The sequence below is a fragment of the Petaurus breviceps genome, unplaced genomic scaffold (genome assembly GCF_028583685.1).
Source record: "Petaurus breviceps papuanus isolate PSGF00001 unplaced genomic scaffold, PetGlider_PUasm1.0 90897, whole genome shotgun sequence".
Lineage (NCBI taxonomy): Eukaryota > Metazoa > Chordata > Mammalia > Diprotodontia > Petauridae > Petaurus > Petaurus breviceps.
The window spans coordinates 15,663,087-15,685,998 of NW_027187374.1; the positions used below are offsets into that span (position 1 = coordinate 15,663,087).

At 38.8% G+C, this 22,912-nt stretch overlaps 1 protein-coding gene across 1 annotated transcript in view; it reads left to right on the forward strand.

Annotated features, from left to right (window-relative positions):
• CHAF1B (chromatin assembly factor 1 subunit B) overlaps positions 1–22,912 on the forward strand; it is a 34,519-nt gene that overhangs the window by 5,664 nt on the left and 5,943 nt on the right. Inside the window, exons 6-11 of the mRNA XM_069075084.1 lie at positions 10,820–10,916; positions 14,066–14,150; positions 19,516–19,609; positions 21,628–21,697; positions 21,779–21,861; positions 22,656–22,818. Coding sequence (XP_068931185.1) covers positions 10,820–10,916; positions 14,066–14,150; positions 19,516–19,609; positions 21,628–21,697; positions 21,779–21,861; positions 22,656–22,818 — 592 coding nt within the window. The remainder of the gene's footprint in view (positions 1–10,819; positions 10,917–14,065; positions 14,151–19,515; positions 19,610–21,627; positions 21,698–21,778; positions 21,862–22,655; positions 22,819–22,912) is intronic.

The window sequence follows — 22,912 nt, forward strand, 5'->3', positions numbered from 1 at the left end:
TCAGGTGGTCAATTTTCCAATGGTAGGGATAAAAATTTTTGCTACCTGAAGTTGGATTGAGCTTAGCAGTAGGTAGTGGGTTGACCTCATTGTTTTGGCACCAGAATGCTTGGTGAGATTGCCAAGAACCCTAAATAACTGTCAGTGTTGGAGACATTCAAGAAAGGGTCTTCTTTCCTGACAACAAGATCAGAAGAGTCTCATAGCAAAAACAGATAAGAATGTCATCCAGGAATTTCTTTACATAAAATCTCTTGCTATGCATGAATTTGACTTAGTGGTGTTGAAAAATTGATTCAGTACAATCATTGTTCTTGTTTGGCTAAGGTATTCTCCATTTCTCATAGCTGTAAGGGAAAAAAAAAAACAAACTGGAGACACACTAATGGATACCTAACCAAATTTTTTTGCTGAACTGAACAAAATACGTACAATTTATAGTCTTTTGAACTGGGTTGGGAAGAGAAAAGATAAATTGGGGTAGTATAGAGTTGAGAGAGAAGAAAAGTTCGAAGTTGTGAGGTGCAGCTGAAACATTCTGGTAGCAACTAAGATATTAACAGGATATAGTTATAGGAAGTTGAGCCAAAGCAAATTTTCTCATGATAATAGCAGTTTTGGGGGTTTGTTTGTTTTTTTTTTTTTGGAGGGGGAAGGCAGGGCAATTGGGGATAAGTGACTTGCCCAAGATCACACAGCCAGTAAATGTCAAGTATCTGAGGCCAAAGGCAGTTTCTAATGGTTCAGAATGGCAGTGTCTAGTGAATCCATAGCCCTGTGCAGTAATGTCAAGATCGCTAGAAGAAAGACCAAGTGAGACACACTGATTCCACACTAAACTCGAGTTTGCTTAGTCTTGAATTTTTCTTTGGTTATGCAGAACAGAGAGCTCAAATATACCTCTTAAATCTAACCTTTACACACCACTTTTTGGTCTCTTCACTAAGGTTACTCTCCTCCATCTCCAGTCATACTAGTACCACATTTCTCTGAGGAGTAGCAGTAGTCAACCTCATTTCAGGAAAAGTGATCTTTCTGATGAATGATTTGTGGAACCAGGTTCCATGAGTATTCCATGTCTGGGGTACCATTGGATAGCTGCCTAGTGGAGACCCTTGAACCTTCTCATCCCCTACTTTTATCAGTAGACGTCTTCCCATCTACTGATATTCTGTCTGAATATATTATTCAAGGTTATGATGCTTCCACCCTTTCTTAATCTCCTCATCTTAATGATGCTTAACCAACCAACTGCTGAATAACATACCCCACTACCAACTCTAGCTGAATACTCCCTCATCTTCATCCATCTTAACCCTGTATCCCACTCCAGACCTGCCTTCCCATGTGCCCTCCAGAAGTCCTCATCTGTAATTAACAAAATTCTTTTCATTTTAGACCCCTTCTTCTCTTGCTTCTCCCATCTTTTAACATTCACTGAGACCTAGCTCTCCTTGGATGACACTGCATCTCTGCTCATCCTTTCCAGTACTGGTTGTACCTTAATAATTCCCAACTCCTTGGTCTTGGTAGAGGAGTTGGAAGGCTTCTTACCACCTTCAGACTTTCCCTCTACCACCTGTATTCAGCTACTTTTCCTCTTTTGAGACTCACTCTATACAAACTTATTACCCAATCCAGATATTGGTGGCTATTATCTAGGGACCTCTAGGATATCTTCCTTTCTGAATTAGTTCATTGCCTCACTCACAGTCTTCTTTACCTTAACTCCTGCTTTTATATTAGGATACTTCAGCATACATTTTAATGTTCCTTCAAATACCTTCTCTTCCTATTTCTTCTAACTGAAAATGCTCTCTTCGTAGCTACACATGATCTCTTAAATGCCAAATCTAATGGCCTTTTCTCATTCTTCCTCTGTCTTGACCTCTGCAACTTTTGGCACTGTGACTACTTTTTCTTCCTGTATATTTTCTCCTCTTTGGGTTTTCTTGACACTTTCATCTCCTTGTCACTCTTCTTTGCCGAATCTTTATCTGTGTCATGACCCCTGCCCTTTACCCTCTTCTCTTTACTGTCTATATTTTCTCAGTTGATATTCTCAGCGGCTCACATGGGTTCAGTCACCCTCTGTGTGAAGACAGTTCCCAGATCTATACATCTAAACTCAGTCTCTTTGCTGCACTCTGATCCCACGTCACTAACTTACTAGTGGGCATTTTAGACAGAATGAGCTGTAGGCTTCTCACCCTCAAAGTTTTCTTTCCCCTCTTCCCCTTCAGACCCATATATCTTCTGAACTCTTTTTCTGTCAAGGGCACAGCCATCCAGCCTGTCGCTCTGCTTTGGAACTATTTTGTCTTAACTCTACTCCTCACTCTCACTCTCCTGATCAGTCAGTTCTTCTTGCTTTTGTCTCCATAGTATCTTTGTATACATGCCTTTCTCTTCACTCAGCACTGTGGCTCAGGCTTTCATTATTTCAGGACTAGAGTATTGTCATAGTCTCCTAATTGGTCTCCCTGCTTCATCTTTCTCCAATGTAACCCATCTTCCATGAAACTGCTAAAGTTAGTCTTCCTGAAAGGCCCTGTTGATCCCCTGCTCAGTAAACCTCAGTGGTACCCTGGAATCTTTTATGATCAAACAAAATCTTTGGTTGTTATCTGAAGTTCTTTTCAGTCTGTCTCCTTTTTGCCTTTCCAATATCTCCTTTCTCTCCTTTCCTAAACACACTCAAAAATCCAACTGTACTGGCTAGCTTCCTGTTCTAGATACATTATGTGCCATTTCCTGGCTCTGCCTTTCCCCCTTTATTTTCTGGAATTTCTAGAATTTCCTTCCCTCACTTGCACGTCTTACCTTCTCAGGGAAGCTTTTCCTGGTCTCCTAACTCCTAGAGCTTTCCATTCTTTTTTGCTTTTCGGAGGCAGGAGAGGGCAGGACGGTTGGGGTTAAGTGACTCGCCCAAGGTCACACAACTAGTAAGTGTTAAGTGTCTGAAGCTGAATTTGAACTCAGGTTCTCCTGACTCCAGGGTCAGTGCTCTATTCCCTGAGCCATCTATCCACCTCTGCTTTCTACTCTTAAGCTTTGTGTTCTAGGCTACCTTGTAACTACTATATTTTGCATCTTTTTTATTACCCATGTACATGTTGATCTTTGAGGTCAGGGACTGTTTTTGCTTTTTCTTTGTATCTCTAGCACTTAGCACAAAGCCTGGATGACCGAGGGGCTAGTTACTCCACAGGCACAAAGGTGAGATATCAAGTATCATGTTTAAGGACTAGTAAATAGCCCAGTGTGGCTGGGCCATAGAGTACGTTTAGGGTAGTAATGTATAAAAAGACTGTTGAATGCTTAATAAATGCTTATCGATCAATTCATTGTACCATCACTTCTCTCTTTAGGATCAGATTATTGTTACTACAACTTAAAGAATTTCTTTTGTCCCTCACTCCTGTATGCCGATTTGGCTTACGTACCTAGGCAGTGGTTCATTTCATGACTAGAATAAACTCAAATAGTTTCACCCCTTTCCTCTACCCTCTTTTTTTTTTTAAGGGTACTTCTTCCCAATTACAATTATTTTTAAATATAAATTTTCTTTTTTTATTTTGAACTTACAAACATTGATATTTTAATATACAAAAAACCTCAGAAGAATGTATCTTAAACTAAAATTAATTTTATCTTGAACTTAACAAACAGAATAAAGATCATATACAAAGTGGCAAATCTCTATTATATACAGCTTGCTTTTCTAAGTGTAAGTTTAACGTGCAGCTTTCAAAGCTCTTTTCCTTGTTTGTGCTTATTTCTGTTTCCTACGTTTTAAAAAAAAGAAAGATGACTCAAAAACCCTTTTTTCTTACTTTCTTACTTTTTTTTTGGAGAGGTGAGCTACTCTCTCTATTTTTTTTACTCCTCCTTGGGGGGAAAAAAGCCTTTGGTAGAAATATGCATTGTCAGGGAAGGGGGGCGGAGTCAAGATGGTGGAGTAGAAGCAGGACCTCCAAGTGGCTCTGGCTTCCACCCTCCCTAATCAATGTAAAAAGGGGACTCTGAACAAACTTTGGAGCTGCAGAACCCACAAAATGACAAGAGAAGGTAACCTCCCACTGAAGACAGCCCGGCAGGCCGGCAGGAATTGGCCAGCTCAGGGCTCTGGGAGCCAAGCCCAGGCCCGTGTGAGCCGGAGGTTTTAGCCCCAGGGTGGGGACTCCAGATCAGCAGCAGCTGTGGCCACGTTTCCAGAATTATCAACACATAGATGCTTAGGACAAAGTGAAAGGTCACTGCAGTCTGGACTTTGGGACCCAGTAAGTGGGAGTGCATTGGCTTTTGCCCCCCGGGGCAAGAAGCTGCTGAGACGCCCAGCACAGCCAGCACCATGTGGCAGCATCAGCTCCTGGCCTGAAGAGGGTAGGGGGACCAAGTGACCAGTGTGAGGGGTGATTCGCTCTTGCTTTAACCTGCTTGGATCTGGATTGCAGTCTAGGGTGGAGGTCCTGGGGTGTGTGTCCAACTTGCCAGAGTGTGTGGAGGCCTCAGAGAGGGCACCCATCTAATACCTCTGGCAGCTGAGAAAACCCCAGCATTTGGGACAAAAGCTCCCCTGTCTGGTGGCAGAGTCCTACTGTGGCAAAAAGTCCAGGGGTCAAGTGACTGAGGGGCAACATGATCAGGCAAAGGAAACAAAGCAGACAGAAGATTCCAAAATTAGATTCCTATTTTGGGGACAAAAAGGTGCAAAGCATAGAACAGGAGAAAGACAGTGAAGTCAGAACTCTTGCACCAAAAGCTTCAAAGGAAAATATGAGCTGGTTACAGGCCATAGAGGACCTTAAGAAGCAGATAAGAGAAGTGGAGGAAAAATTGGGAAAAGAAATGAGAACGATGCAAGAAAATTAAGAAATGAGAGTCAACAGCCTGACTGAGGAAAATAATACCTTAAAAAACAGATTAACTCAATTGGCAAAGGAGGCTCAAAAAGGCAATGAGGAGAAGAATGTCTTAAAAAGCCAAATTTGCCAGATGGAAAAAGAATCTCAAAAGCTCAATGAGGAGAATCATGGCTTCAGAATTAGACTAGAGCAAATGGAAGCTAATGACTTGAGGAGAAATCAAGATGCTGTTAAACAGATCCAAACAAATGAAAGAATTGAAGGCAATGTGAAATATCTCATGTGAAAAACTATTGACCTGGAAAATAGATCCAGGAGAGATAATTTAAAAATTATTGGACTACCTGAAAACCATGATCAAAGTAAGAACCTAGAAATCATCCTCCAGGAAGTTCTCAAAGAAAACTGCCCTGATGTTTTAGAACCAAAGGGCAAAATAGAGGTTGAAAGAATCCATCGATCACCTCCTGATAGAGATCCCAAAAAGAAAAGTCCTAGGAATATTATAGCCAGGTTCCGGAATTCCCAGATTAAGGAGAGAATATTACAAGCATCCAGGAAGAAACAATTTGAATATTGTGGAAACACAATCAGGATAACCCAGGATCTGGCAGCTTCTACACTGAGGGATCGAAGGGCTTGAAATATGATATTCAGGAGGTCAAAGGAGTTGGGATTAAAACCAAGAATCACCTACCCAGCAAAACTGAGTATCATGCTTCAGGGGAAAATATGGTCATTCAGTGGAATAGAAGATTTTCAAGCATTCTTGCTGAAAAAACCAGAGTTGAATAGAAAATTTGACATTCAGATACAAGAAGCAAGAGAAGCATGAGAAGGTAAACAGGAAAAAGAAATCATAAGGAACTTATCAAAGTTGAACTATTAACATTCCTACATGGAAAAACAATAATTGTAACTGATGAAACTTTTCTCAGTATGAAAATAGTTGAAGGGAATATATATATATATATATATATGAGGGTGTATGGGCATATGAATGCATATGTGAATGTGTGTATACAGGTATACATAGAGGGAACAGGACCAATTTAATAGGAAGAGATGATACTTAAAAGGTGAAATTCAGAGGTGAAAGAGGAATATAATGGGAGGAGATGGGGAGAGAATGGGGTAAACTATCATATAGAAGAGGCAAGGGAAAATGGTTACAATGGAGGGGAAGAATAGGAAGGCAAAAGGGTCAACCTTATTCTTATTGAATTTGGCTTGGGAAGGGAATGAAATACACACTAAATAGGGTATCTCACCCTACAGGAGAGTAGGGGGGAAGGGGATGAGAGGGGGGATGATGAAAGGGAGGGCAGGCTGGGGGGGAGGGAAGTTGGAAGCACCCACTTTTGAAAAGGGACAAGATCAAAGTAGAGAATAGAACAAGTGGGAGGTGGGATAGGAGGGAGGGAACTATAGTCAGTCTTTTACAATATATCTACTATGTTATTGTTTTTCATTAGCTACACATGTACAACCTATACTGAACTGCTTATCTTCCCAGTAAGGGTGGGTGACAAGGGAGGAAGGGAATGAATGGAATTCAAAGTTTTAAAATCAAATGTTTTAAATATATATATACTATTATTAATACTATTTTACATATAATTGGGAAATAAGATATACAGGCACTGGGGCATAGAGATCCACCATGCCCTACTGGAAAAGTTGAAAGGGGTATGGGAGAAAATATGGGAGAGAACAGATTGGAGGAGGGGATATCCTGTGGGACTGCTATTTTGGGGCGGTGGGTAGGGGAAAAATGGGGAGAAAATTTGTAACTCAAAATCTGGTGGAAATGAATGATGTAAATCAGAAGTTTATAAAGCATTTGAAAAATGAAAAAAGAAATATGCATTGTCACATGAGACAAATTCCCATATTGATTTTGTCTGAAAGTGTATGTTTTATTTTGCATCTTGAATTTATTACCTCTCTGTCAAGAAGTAGTTGGAATGCTTTGTCATCAGTCTTCTAATAGATGGTCATCGCATTGATTTTCTTTGTGATGTTGTTATTACATATATTTTTCTCCAGTTTTCTATATGCTTCATTCTGTATCAATTCATCTAGGTCTTTCCAAGATTATCTGAAACCATCCTATATCATCATTTCTTGTGGTACTATTGTGTATATCCATTGCATTGATATACCATAAGTTGTTTAGCCATTTCCCCTTGGATGATCATCTCCTTTCAAGTTCTTTATTACTATTAAGAACTGATATAAATAATTTGGACAAATGAGCCCTTTTCTTCTTTCTTTCATCCCCTTGAGGTTTAAATTTAATAATATATTTCTTGGTTAAAGGGTATGCACAGTTTAGTAACTTTGTGGGCATAGTTCCAAAAGGCTTTCCAGAATGACTGTACCAACTCATAGCTCCATCCATAGTGCATTAGGTTTCATCATCTGCAGTACCTACCACTCTCCCCCAATGAAAGACTTTCCTTGTAACAAATAAGTATAGCCAAGTGAAACAGATCAACACATTGGCTATGTCTAAAAATGTTTATTTAATTCTTCACTTTTTGTCCATTACTTTTTTTCCAAGCTGTCTTCCTGCTAATTAGGATAACCTTCATAATTCCCTTCTTTTCCGTAAATCTGTTCCCATTTGAACTAAGTAGAGCATGTCAACCTCCTATTCAGCTGCCTGTTTTAGTGTTTATATACAATTTTATATAAATGTTGATATATTATTTGTGTTACAACTGTCTATGATGGGTAAACTTAAGGGTTAGAACTAGTGAGGCCAAGATTATATAAATTTGTTCCTTTTGGTGAAAACTAATTTTACTGTTCTTGGTGAGAGAGATCACTTGCTAATCCATTTCATGCTTTTGATCAACAGACTAGGATGAGAGTTTGGATGGGTCAACAGAAACTCATTACCATCAACTACTAGAAAAACAGATCATAGCACACTGGTTAGTCAGTATTGTTATATTTGTATGTAAAGAATTATCTATTTGCAAACAAATTCATAAATCAGGGTTTGGCTTATGCTTGTTTTGTGAATGATAATTATTTTTTAGATTTTCTGTGTCTGTATTCTGGTATCAGTATGTGAAAAGGTTAACTTGAGTACATAAACTGTTGTGGAATCCAAAGTATAATGGAAATAGGAATCTTGGTTAAAATAAATAAAAGGTTATGCTTAGCAGTAGAATTTTTGCTTTTTTTTTTGGAGGAGCAGTTGGGGTTAAGTGACTTGCCCAAGGTCACAGAGCTAGTAAGTGTTATGTGTCTGAGGCTGGATTTGAACTCAGGTCCTCCTGACTCCAGGGCCAGTGCTCTTTTCACTATGCCACCTAGTTGCCCCCAGAAGTAGAATTTTAAACAAATCCCAAGTAACTTTTGTTATTTTTCTTCCCTAAATATCTTCAGAGGAAATTATATTTAGACATAGAATTCAGTTGCTATTATATAAGCTCATGTATTATTGAATACTATTCTGTTTCCTTTGCTACTTCAGGAAAGTGCGTGTGTGTGTGTGTGTGCGTGTGCGTGTATAAAAACACCTTATATATCTCAGATTTGTAATTTTGACACATTTATATGTAACAAATGTGGGGACTACCTGGCATGGATTTTCTTCTTCACCTCCCTCCCTACCATACACTCCCATGCACAAAGGGTAATGAATGTCTGGGACTGGGCATGGGCAGTGTCTTTCTCTGGGCTGGTTCACTCATCCCAACTTGTCTTCACACTAGCCAGTTTGGGTTCCCAGAGAAAGACTCTATCCATGTGACTGTGCCTCAGATTCAGGGTCTCACAGATAACCCTGTGGGGGGGGGAGATATCCTCCCTCTACTGTAGGTCTTGAATCTCCATCAGTATTTTTCCAATTTACATAAAACAAAGTCATAATAGTGACATCATTAAGTCTTAAACATAAGACATTTACTTAACAATTAAGATAAAATCAATAATATTTAATACATCATGATTATTTTATAAAGCAGTGTAGGAATAATAACTGTGTCACAGTTAACTCATAAGCCTGGGTCCCACCCTCTCAACAATGGATACAGTATCTGTGGGGGAGAGTGGGCACATATTTATAGAGACCTATCCAGGAGACACATGGATGAGGACATTACATGTTCTTGGGGCAGCAGAGAATTCTGCTTCCGGCCTTGATATCCTTGGTCCCTTTATGAGTAATCTGCATCACAAGAAGTTGTTTCTCTGCTAACTGCAACCCTTTTGTTCCTCACTGCTCCTACTGGGTAAATCTCTTCTCCTCCGGAGCTGATGAAGTAGTGACAAAGTCTTTTAGATGGCAGTTACCCTTAAAAGGATACTGAGGTAGTTACATTATCATAATAATAAAGAGTTCCTTTAAGCTAGTGAACTGCCAAGATCACTTTCTGAGTAGTGCAGACAAGTCCTCCCAGCTCTTCACTCAATGTGATGCAGGTTTGTCCAGTCAGCTTCAACCTATATTTACAGCAAAACAATTGCAATACCTGACTTCCTCCCTTCTTTCTCTTCCATCTAGAGGGGAGCAGCAGAAATTAATCAGAAGCTTCTGGGAAATTTCACCTTTCAATCTGTAGGTAGGGCAGTAGCTGAAATTACAGCTGAGTTCAGTGCTCTTCCAAATCGAAGGCTCCTAGCCTTCAGCCAGTCCCCAAAATGAAACTTAAGCTTCGAGTTAACAGCTCCCAAGTCCTACAGCTGAAGCCTGTTTGCTACTATCCTGCTGCGTGTCTTCTCATTCACCTTTGCCTTTGTGTCTGTCCCTCTGAGCCTCCTGGTGCTTAGTGACACATCTTTCCTTTAAAAGGAAAAATCTCATGAAAATCCCCTCTGTTGGTTATGAAACTATGAGTCTTTATTTAATCATCTCATTGTCTCTAAACAGTTGTTTGATTTACCGCTTTGTGACTTTAACCTTTCAATCTCTAAAAAAGTTATGTGCAAGTGACTGAACTACAATACCCATAGCATTAGTCAGTTCTGTATCTTCAGACAGAGCCTTTTCTCTATTTGATCCTCCTAGGAGTCCTTTTAATGGAAAAACTGTTTCTTGGGGCAGCCAGGCGGTGCAGTAAGAGCGCCGGCCTGGGCGTCAGAAGACCCGGGATCGGTTCCGGCCTCAGATATTCACACCCACACAAAAATAACTGGCTGTGTAACCTTGAGCAAGTTACATAACCCCAATTGCTTTAAAAAAAACAAAAAACTGTTACTTCACATTAGAATTTTATCAGTTTTCCATAAACAGGTGTTCTCTGCCCTTTTTTTGCTATTAAACTCTATATACCCTTCATATCTTTCAAAGTTGATTTAATTGTTTTTCTTTATACAAAAACTCCTTTTCTGCCTCAAAAGTTCATTTTCTTTGTTTTTTAGTGATCAAAAGTCTCATGAAAAGAGTAATAAATGAACTATTTCTGTCATTTCCCTAATAGGATTTAGGCATAAAGAATTCTGTCACAGTTCTGCCAAGTGTTATCAATAAAGGCATGTGTTGTTAATTGTATTATACTTACAGCTTGCTTTATAATGAAAATAATTATTTGGTATTTTTCTGGACCTTTTATTTCATTGGAATATGTAGCTCACAGTAGGGAATTTCCTCTTGACAATACAGATTAACTTCTTTTCATTGTTTAGTATCTAGTGAAAAGAATTGTGCTATGCAAGGGGGAAGAGAGATAAATAAGGAAGGCATGATCCCTGCCCTCAAAAGTCTTGTATTCTAATTGGAGGGAAAATGTAGATTAAAATGTAGGGAAAATGTAGATTAAAAAATATTGATTAACAAGAGATTAAATAATAATACAAGATATAAATATAACAGATATCACAGCCGGAAGAACATGGTTAGTTTCCAAATGAACACTGCAAGGTGAATATTACTTTGTAATTTATGTCATTTAAACTTGAATTGAGGTTTCATATTATTTCGTGTGCTTTTCTAGGACAAAAAGTTTCCATATTTAATGAGCACAAGAGTTATGTACAAGGAGTTACTTGGGATCCCTTGGGTCAATATATTGCTACGCTGAGCTGTGACAGGTGAGTCAGTGCTTTAGGAGCCATTTTTTTCTGCACTTTCTTGAAATTGTTTGTAGTGATATTTAATGTTGGTTATTTTTTAGTGACATCCATATGCAATATATTTGAGTGTTAATAGTCATATTTTAATGAGTATTAATCTTTTATAGCTTTAATGCTTCTATCATTTTCTTTTATTTTAGATTTTCTAAATAATCAAATGTTAACATTTTCCTCTGGTAGAACAAAGTTTGAGATGCTTATGGGGCATCACATTTGAAATATCTAATGATCAGTTGATGATGTAAGACTGGAACTTAGGAGAAAGACTGGAATTGTATATATAGATCTTTTTCTTAAAGATGATACATGAACCTAGGGGAGCTGATGAGATCATGAAATAAGAGACCATACTGATAAAAAAGACCAGGGTGCAGGACAGAGCTGTAGGGAACATCCATATTTAGGGGGCATGGTTGAATACGAAGCTGAGAAGGAGCAGTCAAGTTGGAATAGGACTAGAGGGGAGCAGTGTCACAAAAATCCAGAGAGGAGAAGGTCAAGTTAATGAGTTAAGCATTTATTAAGTGCCTACTGTGTCCCTGGCACTGTGCTAAGCACTAGGGATATAATGAAAGGCAAAAACCAATTCCTGCTCTCAGGGGCCTCCTAGTCTAATTTTTTTTTTTAATTTTAATTTTTAATTTTTTTTTTTTTTTTGCTATTTGGAGGGCAATTGGGGTTAAGTAACTTGCCCAAGGTCACACGGCTAGGATTTGTGTGTGTGCTAAGTGTCTGAGGCTGGATCCGAACTCAGGTCCTCCTGACTCCAGGGCCAGTGCTCTACTCACCTAGCTGTCCAGTCCCAGTCTAATTTTAACAACATGCAACAGTTATGCAACAGCAAACAAGATCTATGCAGGATAAATTAGAGAGACTCTCAGAGAGAAGGCATGAAGATTGAGGAGGATGGGGAGAGGCTTTTTCTAGAGGGCTTCAGCTGAGATGTGAAGGAAGCTAGGGGGTAGAGATAAGGAAAGATAAAGTTCCATTTATGGGGGACAGACAGTAAAAATGCCCAGAGCTGGGAGGGAGTATCTTGTGCGAGGACAGTTAGCAGGGAGGCTAATGTCACTTGATCATAGAGCACATGGAGGGAAGTAAGATAGAAGAAGAATATAGGAAGGGGGCAGGTTATGAAAGACTTTAAAAGCCAAACAAATGATATTATTTGATCCTGGAGATAATAGGAAGATGCTGAAATTTATTGAATAGCTTATCAGCAGTGTTAAATGCTTCAGAGAGGTCTAGGAGGATGAAGATTGATTAAAAAGATCATTGACAGCCTTGGAGAGTTCAGTTTCAAATTGAATGATGAGGTCAGAAGCTGAATTGCAGAGGGTTTAGAAGAGGGAAAGAACAGATTTGGAGGCACTGTCTGTAGTCTTCCTACAACGTTTTTCGGGGTTAAGAGTGCAGGGTGTGAAAAACACAAGTGTAAAAACAGCGAATGACTCTAGGCTCCACCCCAAACTTTCATTTTTAATAATTCTGATCGTATTTATTTAACACACAAAATAAGTAACACAGTACACTGCAGCCATAAAAAAGTTGTGGTTTCTATTCTCTCACACACTATTTAGTCTTCACAGCCTCAGTTGTAGCTGCAGCAGCTGCTTCACAGATTTCCTTCTCTTATGAAAAGTTCAAGATAACAAAGATTATAGAGGAAGAAAAATCACATGACTAAGTCTAAATGGTAGAGAGACAGGAGGCGTTTTCAAAGAGAGTTCATAGCCCACAGTTATTTAGCATGATGAAACTTTTAACAAAATTTAACTGTTATAAACAGTAACAGTATGTTTTCCTATGAAATAATTTCATATTTTCTGTTATTTTTTCAGTTTTTTGACTTTTATTGTTCTTGATGTCGTATGGAATCATTAATTTCATTTGTCCAGTTCTAATTTTCTTTTTTTTAATTTTTTTCTAATTTTCAAAGAGTTATTTTCTTCAGTAAAGTTTTTGCCTCTTTTTCCAAACTGTCAATTTTCTCTTTATATCTTTTTCCCCTAGCTCTTACCTTTTTCCCATTCTTTTCCCTACTTATTTCAGTTGGTTTTCAAAAATCATTTTTACCCCCTTCAATTCTTGCTTTAACTCTTCTGGTAATTCTTGTTGGACTTTCATTCAGGCTGCATTTTTCTTCAAGGCTTCATTTGTAGATGTTTTCAAGTTATTCTCTCTTTCTACATTTTGAGCTGCTCTGTCGCTGTAATGGCTTTCTGTAGTTGGGTTCTGTTTTTGCTTGTTCATTTTTCCAGACCACTTCCTGAATTTGGACTTTACATTAGTGCTACATTCTTCACACTTCTTGGTGGGGAGGCTAAGATTAGGCTTGCCCTTTTTGCCCTCCTGTCTTTCTACTGCTCGTACCACAAGGACTGGGAGTCTTCAGACTTTCAGTGCTCACCAGATGGTGTGATCCAAGGGCAGTCTGTTCACTTCCCTCCTGGTTTGAGCTCTTCAAGTTCCTTACTCAGGTTTGGGTCTTTGGTTTATTTCTGGTTTGGAGTTTTAGCAGACTGATGCTTGACTCAGCCATTGTCGGTCCAATGCAGAGGGCTCTACAGGTTCAAAGTAACTAAGCTGCCAGCTCCCCTTTGGTCTGAGCTGCTGTGCTCTGCTCCTGGGAACAAAGCCACACAGTTGGCACCAACACTTATAACCTCCTTTCTTGGCTGGATCTGTGACCCAGCACTGGTGGTGATGAAGCTTCCAGATAGCACCATTCCTGCACCCAATGCTCAATCAGGGATCCCCAAGGATCTCTTTTTAGGGCCCTGTTTCTTCCTTCTCTGGGTGCTTGAATGGACCTGTTGCTGCCACGGCCACATCCTTCTGACCAGACCCTCTACCTAGAGCTCACAGGCCTCTCTGTTCATTTCCTTAAGCTGCCCTGGGCTGGAAAAACGAGTTACTGTGATTTTTTTTCTTGACATTCCTGATCAGAATTTGGTCTGGTACATTTGCAAGATCTTTTTTGAGATCTTTGTTAGGGAAAACTAGACTCTAATTCTTCCATCTTGGTGCTTTAAAATTCTTTTTAATGAAGTAAGACATGGTTCATTTGCAAGAATAAGCAAAGCTAATACCCATCTCTTATTTAGGGTGTTGCGGGTATACAGCACACAGAAGAAGCGCGTTGCCTTCAATGTTACAAAGATGCTGTCTGGGGTGGGAGCTGAAGGCGAGGTAATTATCTTTTTAATTTCCATTTTGACATTTTACATAAATTATGTTTTGGAACTTATAGATAAGTCTAGGAAGATTTCCTTCTGGATTGCATTAGATTCAGAAATAGAACATCTGAGTTCTAATAATATTTTGTCTCTGATTTTTGGTCAGATTAAAGGGAAAACTTTAAAGCACAGGAATAGCCAAGCTTCTGCTTATAATGTCCTAGAATTAGAAGAGCCTTTTGATGAGATTTAGGATTATGTAGCACAACCTACCTTTTTTCTTTTTTGTAGCTTTTTACTTTTTTTATGGAAACTTGCATATGTACCAGTAAACTGGGGACAAAAACTGATGTTTTTTGACTTTTTATCCAGCATTCTTTCACTTTATCACACCATTCAACAAAGGGAAATTTTTGTGAATCTTATGGCTCATTATTATAGTCTAGGTAGCTCCTGAAGAGAAAAGAGTATGAGCCCTGCTATCTAACCCCCAGATGAAGCAATTTGGACAAGGTCACCAATGTGGTATCTGCCTTATGGGTTATCACATGGCCAATATTTTCTCCAGTATAAGGACAACTTTTTCCCAAGACCCAAGTTGGCTCTCAGGAAACTATTCTCTACTTATCTTAGCTGTTGTCTGCTCAAGAAATATCTACTCATTTAAAACTAGGTGATACACCCTGACATAAGAATGGAATGTGTAAGGGTGGCTAGGTAGTGCAGTGAATAGAACACTGGCCCTGGAGTCAGGACCTGAGTTCAGAACTGGCCTCAGATACTTTTAACACTTATTACCTGTGTAACCTTGGCACTTAACACCAATTGCCCTGCCTTCCGCCTTCCAAAAAGCCAAAAAAAAAAAAAAAGAATGGAATGTGTTAGCAATTTTTAAAGTACCATTGACATTTATCTCTATCCTCACGCTTTGTTATCCCTTTATTTTTTGTTTTTTTGCCTTCAGAGAGGAGGCCTTTAAGATTGATAAGTATATACTATTCTAAAGCATTTCTCAGCACTGAAAATCTCACTGCTATTGAAATGTTATTTAACTCAAATTTAACAATTAGGTCCAAGTTTGGCCCTTATCTAAATTAGAAAAAGTTTGCCATCCTAATTTTTCCCCTTCTAGTGATCCTGCTAATATTCCGTTAGAGCTGACAATCTATTTACTAAAAATTATAACAAGAAATAAGGATTCCCAAAGGTTCCTGCAATGCTGTGCCTTCAAGATCAGTCATCAGCTGGGTTTTAAGACATCAGTTAAATTCAGTAAACATAGTCAAGCCTTTGAAACCACCATTCATTATGAAGGAAGAGCCACTGTTCAAATATTTTTCATAATAAAAAAAGCCCTAGAATTCTGTTTATTTATCTGTTTTGACTGGACCTACGATTTCATCAACGTAGGTAGTTCCTTCTGAGGTTCATGTGGATCAGCACCTTCCTTGTAACTGACAGTCTTAGAGTTTTCTGAGTTTTCTTGAGAGATGGGTTATTTGCCCAAATTTACATAGCTGGTCTCTGTCACCAATAGGACTTGAATTCAGGTCTTTTATCTTTGAGGGTAACACTCTGCCACGCTGTCTTTTTTTAAGTTACTTTTTTCAATTATTGAGCATTAATTTCCTCTCCAACTTCCCACTAGAAAAAGAAAAAAGAAAAACAAACACTTGTAATAGATATGCACAGTCAAGTAAAACAAATTCCCAATCTATCCCTTTTTCTCTATGAGATTGTTGTTGTTCACTTGTGTCTGACTCTTTGTGGTTTGACATTTCCTTCTCCAGCTTATTTTACAGATGAGGAAACTGAGGCAAATAGGGTTAAGTGATTTGCCCAGGATTACACAGCTAGTAAGTGTCGAGGCCAGATTTGAACTCATGAAAATGAGTCTTTCTAATTCTAAAACATTGCCCCTTCTCTTATCCCCACTGTCTCACTAGTCTTCAGTCTCTCCCTATCTATTGTTTCCTTGTGGTCTACAAACATGCCCATCTTTCTCTGATCTTCAGAGAAAAATCACTTGATCTGTTCATCCCCACTATCACTTGTCCTCTATCTCTCTTCCCCTTTTGTTGTTCAGCTCCTTAGAAGGTTGTCAATAATAGATCCCCTTCATTTCTCCTCACCCTTTTCTTAAATCTCTGCAGTCTGGCGTCTGACCACATTCAGCTGACACTGCTCTCTCTAAAGTTACCAGTCCTCTCTTAATGGCCAAGTCTAGTGGCTTTTCTCAGTCCTCATCTTTCTTGACCTTTCTTCAGCCTTTGACACTGTTAATCACCCTTTTCCCCTAATATTCTTTTCTGACCTGTCTCACCACTCCTCAGTTTCCTTCTCTGTGTCTTCATCCAGGCCATTCCTTTAACAGTTGTTGTCCCCCAGGGCTCTCTCCTGGACCCTCTTCTCTTTTCCCTCTATACGGTTTTGCTTGTTGATCTCATTAGCACCCACGTATTTTATGATCATTTTTATGCAAATAATTCTTAGATCTTTTTATCCAGCCCTAACCTCTCTCCTGACAGCTACTTTTGCATCTCCAGAGAGACCTCTTGGACATCTCCAATTGCATGTTCTGTAGTCAGTCAGCCAATAAACATTTATTAGATGCCTTCTCTGTGCCAGGCACTGGGCTAAGCATGGAGGATGCAAAAAGAGGCAAAAGACAGCCCTTGCCTTAAGGAGCTCACAGTCTAAGATAGAAGATGACAAGCAAACAAATATGTACAAACAAGCTGTATACACTATAAATAGAAAATAATTAAAAAGAGAAGACCAAGATAGAATTAAGAGGGGTCAGAAAAGCTTCCTAGAGAAGATAATATTCTAGTTGAGACTTAAAGGATGCCAGGGAATCCAGGAGGTGAAGATGAGGAGGGAGAGCATTCCAGGAATGGGGACAAACAGAGAAAATGCCCAGACCTGAGTCTTGTTCAGGGAACAACCAGGAGGCCAGTGTCACTGGGTCAAAGACTGCATGACAAGGGAGTAAGATGTAAGAGGATTGGAAAGATAGGGGGGTGCTAGATAATGAAGGGCTTTGTATACCAAACAAAGCATTTTGTATTTGTTCCTGGAAGTGATAGGAGTCATGGATATTGAGTAAGGAGGTAGAATGATTGGAGTAGTGCTTTAGGAAAATCAAAGCAGACATCTTAAAGCAATACGTCCAAAACTGAACTCATTCTCTTTATCCCCAACCCCTTCCTTCTTCCTAAATTCCCTATTATTGTCCAGGACACCATCATCCTCCCAGGCACTAAACCTAGGTGTATTCCTTACCCTCTTCATTCTCTCTCACTTCCCATATGCATTCTTTCGTTGGGTCCTGTTGCTTCTTCATTGACAGCATTTCTCATATGCTGCCACCATGCTGGTCTAGGTCCTCACCTTACACCTAGACTCTTGCAATAGCCTTTTGGTTGTTCTCCTTCCCTCAAGCTTCTCTCCATTTTAGTTTGTCCTCCTGTCAGCTATCACTGATCTTCCTAAAGCACAGGGTCTAACCATGTCATATGCATCCACCCTACACTCCACTCCTTCAATAAACTATAATGGCTCCTTATTATATCCAGAGGCAAGTAAAAAAGTCCTGTATTTGGCTTTTAAAACTCTTCACAACCTAACCCCCTCTTGTTCTTTTCCTGTCTTCTTAACACCTTACTCTTGTCCATTGACACTGGCCTCTTTGCTTCTCCTTACACATGGTAGTCCATCTCCCAGTTCTGGGCATTTTCATTGGCTTACCCTTATCCCTGGACCTCTCTTCCTCCTCATTTATGCCTACTGACTTTCCTAGCTTCCTTCAGATCTCAGCTAACATCCTACCTTCTGAATGAAACCTTTCTTGGTTCCCCTTAATGCCAGTGTTTTCCCTCTATGATTATCTCCAATTTATTCTGTGTATGTATTGGTCTCCTCTATTAGATTATAAGCTTTTTGAGGGCAGAGATATCCTCAGGGCTTAGCATAGTCCCTGGCACAGAATAGGTGCTTAATTAATTGAGCTTGTTTACTTGATTCCCATATTGGCCATGTGTCCAAAAATGTGTTTCTTGTTCTGCATGTTTAGCCCATTACCTCTGTACAAGGAGATGGGTAGCATTCCTTACCAGTCTTCTAGATTCATGGTTGATCAGTGCACTGATAAGTTCTTAACTCTTTCAAAATTGTTCTTCTGATTTTGTTTATATCAGTGCATCAATTCATACAAATCTTCCTAGGTTTCTCAGAAACTCACAGCACTCCACTGTACACAACAGTATGTTGTAATTTGTTCATCCATTCCCCAACTGATGGGTATCCTCCTTACTTTCCAGTTCTTTGCCATTATAAAAACTGTTATAAATATTTTGGTACGTATGGGACCTCTTCCTCTTTCTTTGAGCTTTTTAGGAGGATAAAGCTAGTACTGGTAGCACTGGATCAAAGTGTATTCATAGTTTATTAACTTTGCGGCCATAATTCTAAATTGCTTTTCAGAATGCCTGGATCAGTTCACTTCTCTACCAACAGTACAGTAGTGTTCTTGGTCAAAGGAGATGCATAGTTGAGTGATTTTTTTAGGCATAGTTCCAAAAATGATTTATAGAGTGGCTGTATTAATTTATAGTTCCACCAGTGGTGCATTAATGTGGCTGTTTTCTCAAAGCTGCTCTTTTTGTCATTTTCTTCTTTTGTCTATTTTGCCATTCCAATGGGTGTAATGTAGAACTTCAGAGTTACTTTAATTTTAATTTCTCTTAAATATTAGTTATTTGGAGATTTTTTCCATGGAGTTATTGATAGCCTTGATATTTTCTTTTAAAAATTGTCTGTTCTTTTCTTTGGGAAATATAATTCTCTTTAAAAAGCTCCTAACCTGTACCACATACATCATCATCATCATCAAAAAGATTATGTATTTGTTATGGTACAGATAGATAAACTATGCTATAGTGGTAAGAACAGTAAATTTGGAGTCAGAAGACATGTGTTCATGTCTGGTTATTGACAATTACTAAGCCTTTTGACCATGGAAAAGTCATTTAGCCTGAAGGAGTGTCAGTTTCGTCATGTATGAAATAATAAAAATAATTGTACTTCCTCCCTTACACAGTTCCTGTGAGAGAAGCACTTTATCAATTTATAAGTGTTAAGTTGAATGGTATGAAAGACCAGACTTAAATTTACCTGTACCTCTGCATTAATAAATTTGATTTGTAGAATGCTCTAGGTTCTAGAAAAACTCAGGAGGAAGAACAAAGACATCTGTAGAGAAAGGTTATGTAATCAAAATAGGAGTAGGTCAGTGTTCACTGTTTTATCCCTCAAGTCTAAATATATTTATATAATTAAGATTTGTAGTACTATTTTGAATTCTTTTTGTGTTACAGGCAAGAAGTTACCGAATGTTTCATGATGATAGCATGAAGTCATTCTTTCGTAGACTTAGTTTTACTCCTGATGGATCTTTGCTCCTCACACCAGGTAATGAAAGAAAGAATAATAATTTATCTGTTAGTCCTTTTACACTCACACCAGGCGCAGTACTTAAGACAGATTGCATATAGATTACGTTTTCAAAACTAAAGCTATTAGCATGCACACCCCTTTGCTCTAGAATTTATGTGGCAAGAGGTAGGGAAGTCTAACAGTGGAAGTTAAGTTATATAAGGGAATGAAAAACACTTTTAAGTCATAAAATCCAAACTGGACAGTTACTGAGTCCAGAGACAACATTTTAGGTAAGGAACAACAGGAGACAGTGTAATATAGTAGTTAGAGAGCTTGTTTCAGAGTCAGGAAGACCTTATTTTAAGTCCCACCTTTAATATTTACTTGTTATGCGATCCTGGGCAAGTAATTTGATTTCTCAGTGCTCCCAGACAACTCTCAAAAATTATAATTTGAAGAGAATGGATCAATCTATATTGGGCTAATAAGTTTCTCACTTGGAGCTCCCTACATTGATAAAATCACAGGTCCAGTGAAAAAAAGAGAGATAGAAAGGTTAAAATTACTGCTGCATGCAAGGCATTATTTCATCATTATTTTGAAAGGCACAAATATATATCTAGACTGTGGTCCTATGCTACAGCTTGAAGTTAGATAAGGCATATAAGGCTGTTGGCTGTCTGCAAACCATAGGGAGGCCTTTAAGTTTATTAAATAGTAAGGATGATGTGGTCACACCTGCATTTTAGGAATATCACTTCAACAGCTAAGTGTTGGATAGACGGAAGTGGGGAGACTCTTGAAGCAAGGAAATTAACAGAGGGCTGTTGAAATTCTCCATATATAACATAATCAGAGCCTGCACCAGCTGGTAGCATAGAAAAGAGAATGGAAAGTTTACTAGAGCTACTGTGGAGAATATAAAAACAGGACTTGGCAAGAGATTGGATGTGTGTGATGAGTGAAAGTAGGGAGTCGAAGCTAATCCCTAGGTTGTAATACCCAAGTGACTGGGAAGATACTGGTGTTCTTGACAAAACAGCAAAGTTCAGAGGAGGGGAGGGTTTGGGGGTGAAGATAATGTGTTGAGTTTTGAACATTTCGAGTTTTAGATATTTCCAGAATAATCAATTTGAGATGTCCTAGTCGGCAGTTAGAGATGTGAGACTGGAGGTTGGGACAGGATAAAAAGATCTGAAATTCACCTGCTTAGAGAAAGTAATTGAATCCATGGGAGCTGAGGAAATTACCACGCCAAAGTAGCATAGAGAGAAAAGGGAAGAGGGCCAGGGACGGAGCGTTGGAGGACACCCACTGTTAGCAGGTGTGACCTAGAAAAAAATCCAGCAAATGAGACTAAGAAAGAAGGAGTTGTACTGGTAGAGCAGAGCCAGAAGAAAGTATCACAAGTGAACCTCAAGAGGAGAGAGTGTCCGGGAGATGAGGACTGGTCAGTAAGAGGTCTGGATCAAGGCAAAGGGTCTGAGTAAAAGGGCACGTGGAACAAGGTCAGCATAGAAGTCTTTTTGAGACAGTGGTTTCCCCCTGTGCTCCCTGCCTGGTACCAGAATTGGTCCCCTCAAGAGTGAGTAGATGAGTCTGAGCCCAAAGAATCAGGCAGTAAGAACACTTAGCTGAAGTTAGAAAATAAAGGGAGAGGAAGAAGGTAGTTGTACATACACATATAGACATAGTCAAGCAGACAGTTATGTGGTCTCAGGTACAAGAATCTTGTACAAGAGCATAAACCATCTTTAGGCAAAGAATTTTTTTTTAATTTGTTTTTTTTTTGGAGGGGGTAAGGCAAGGCAGTTGGGGTTAAGTAACTTGCCCAAAGTCACATATCTAGTAAGTGTCAAGTATCTGAGACTAGATTTAAACTCAGATCCCCTGTCTTCAGGGCCAGGTGCTCTTATTCACTGCACCACCTAGCTGCCCCAAAGAATTTCTTTTTAAACAAAACAAAGGTAAATGCTATTTTTTAAAAATAGTTTAATAATGTCATTTTTTCCGCACTATAATCTTTTCTTCTCTTGTCCCTGCAAATTTAGCAGGTTGTGTTGAGTCCGGTGAAAATGTAACAAATACAACTTATGTTTTCTCCAGAAAGAATCTTAGAAGGTATGGTTTATAGATAAACATTTAAAAATCTCTTTATGCACTTATTGTTGCTTTTTTCTAAAATTACGGTGGTTCCTTTAGGCCTATTGCTCATCTCCCCTGCCCTGGAAAAGCCACACTTGCTGTTCGCTGCTGTCCGGTCTACTTTGAATTGAGGCCAGTAGGTAATACAAGTAGTATAACAGAAGTAGTTGAAATAACTCTCTGAGACATATCACAATAAGAGACTATGGTCTCTTTGTTATTAGGAAAGATGAGTTTCTGAGGTTGGCTTATTTACAGTCATGACTAGAAGCCAGGATTGAATAATTTCCAAGTTCTAAGAACCTTTTTGTAGGCAGTTTGCAGGTTAGTTTGCAGTTTACCTTCCCAAGATTTGATAATGGGACTAGAGGATGTCTTTTTACTTACTTTGGTTTTTCATATGTAACAGGGATAGCTTTTTATCTGTGTGGTTTATTAGTATTTCCTTTTAGCTTTTCTAAGCTGCAGAAATATCACTTGGGTTATTTTTCATCAACCTTTAAAACTGATATGAATGAATGTTAAAAAATTTGAGCACTAAAATGTCACCTTGATTGTAAGCTTCTTGAGGGAAGGAATTGTTCCATTTTAAAATCTGTGCTCTCAGTTCCTAACAAAGTACTTGGCATATAGTAAGTGTTTAAGCATTTACTTATTGATTGATTGATCCTTAAATCTCATTTTTCTGCTTCAAGGAAGTTCTGTCCAAGTTATTACAATTTCTTCATGTTATCTTCTGACTTGCCTAGCATTGAAAAGGCATGAATATCTGTACTAGTCATGTAAATGCTCAAAACTGACTTTCAGTTAACTTATGCTAGATGCAGCTCTTGGGTTGAGGCTTCTGTTTTGGCCACTTGCCTATCATTTCCTTTAAACTGTTTTTTCTTTTAATTTTAATTTCCCTTTCCTTTTGGCTTTTTTTCTGCTTTAGATAAAGCATCACAGGAGTCAGGACTGGAACTGATTAGTCTACCCTACCGGTTGGTGTTTGCTGTGGCTTCCGAAGATTCTGTGCTTTTCTATGACACCCAGCAGTCCTTTCCTTTTGGTTACGTGTCCAACATTCATTACCATACATTGAGTGATATTTCATGGTGAGTTAGTGGAGGGAGGGGACTTTGAACTCTTAGACTTTGTCTCTGTACCTTAAGAAATGGTGTTGAATGAAAACATATCTTGGTTTTTATC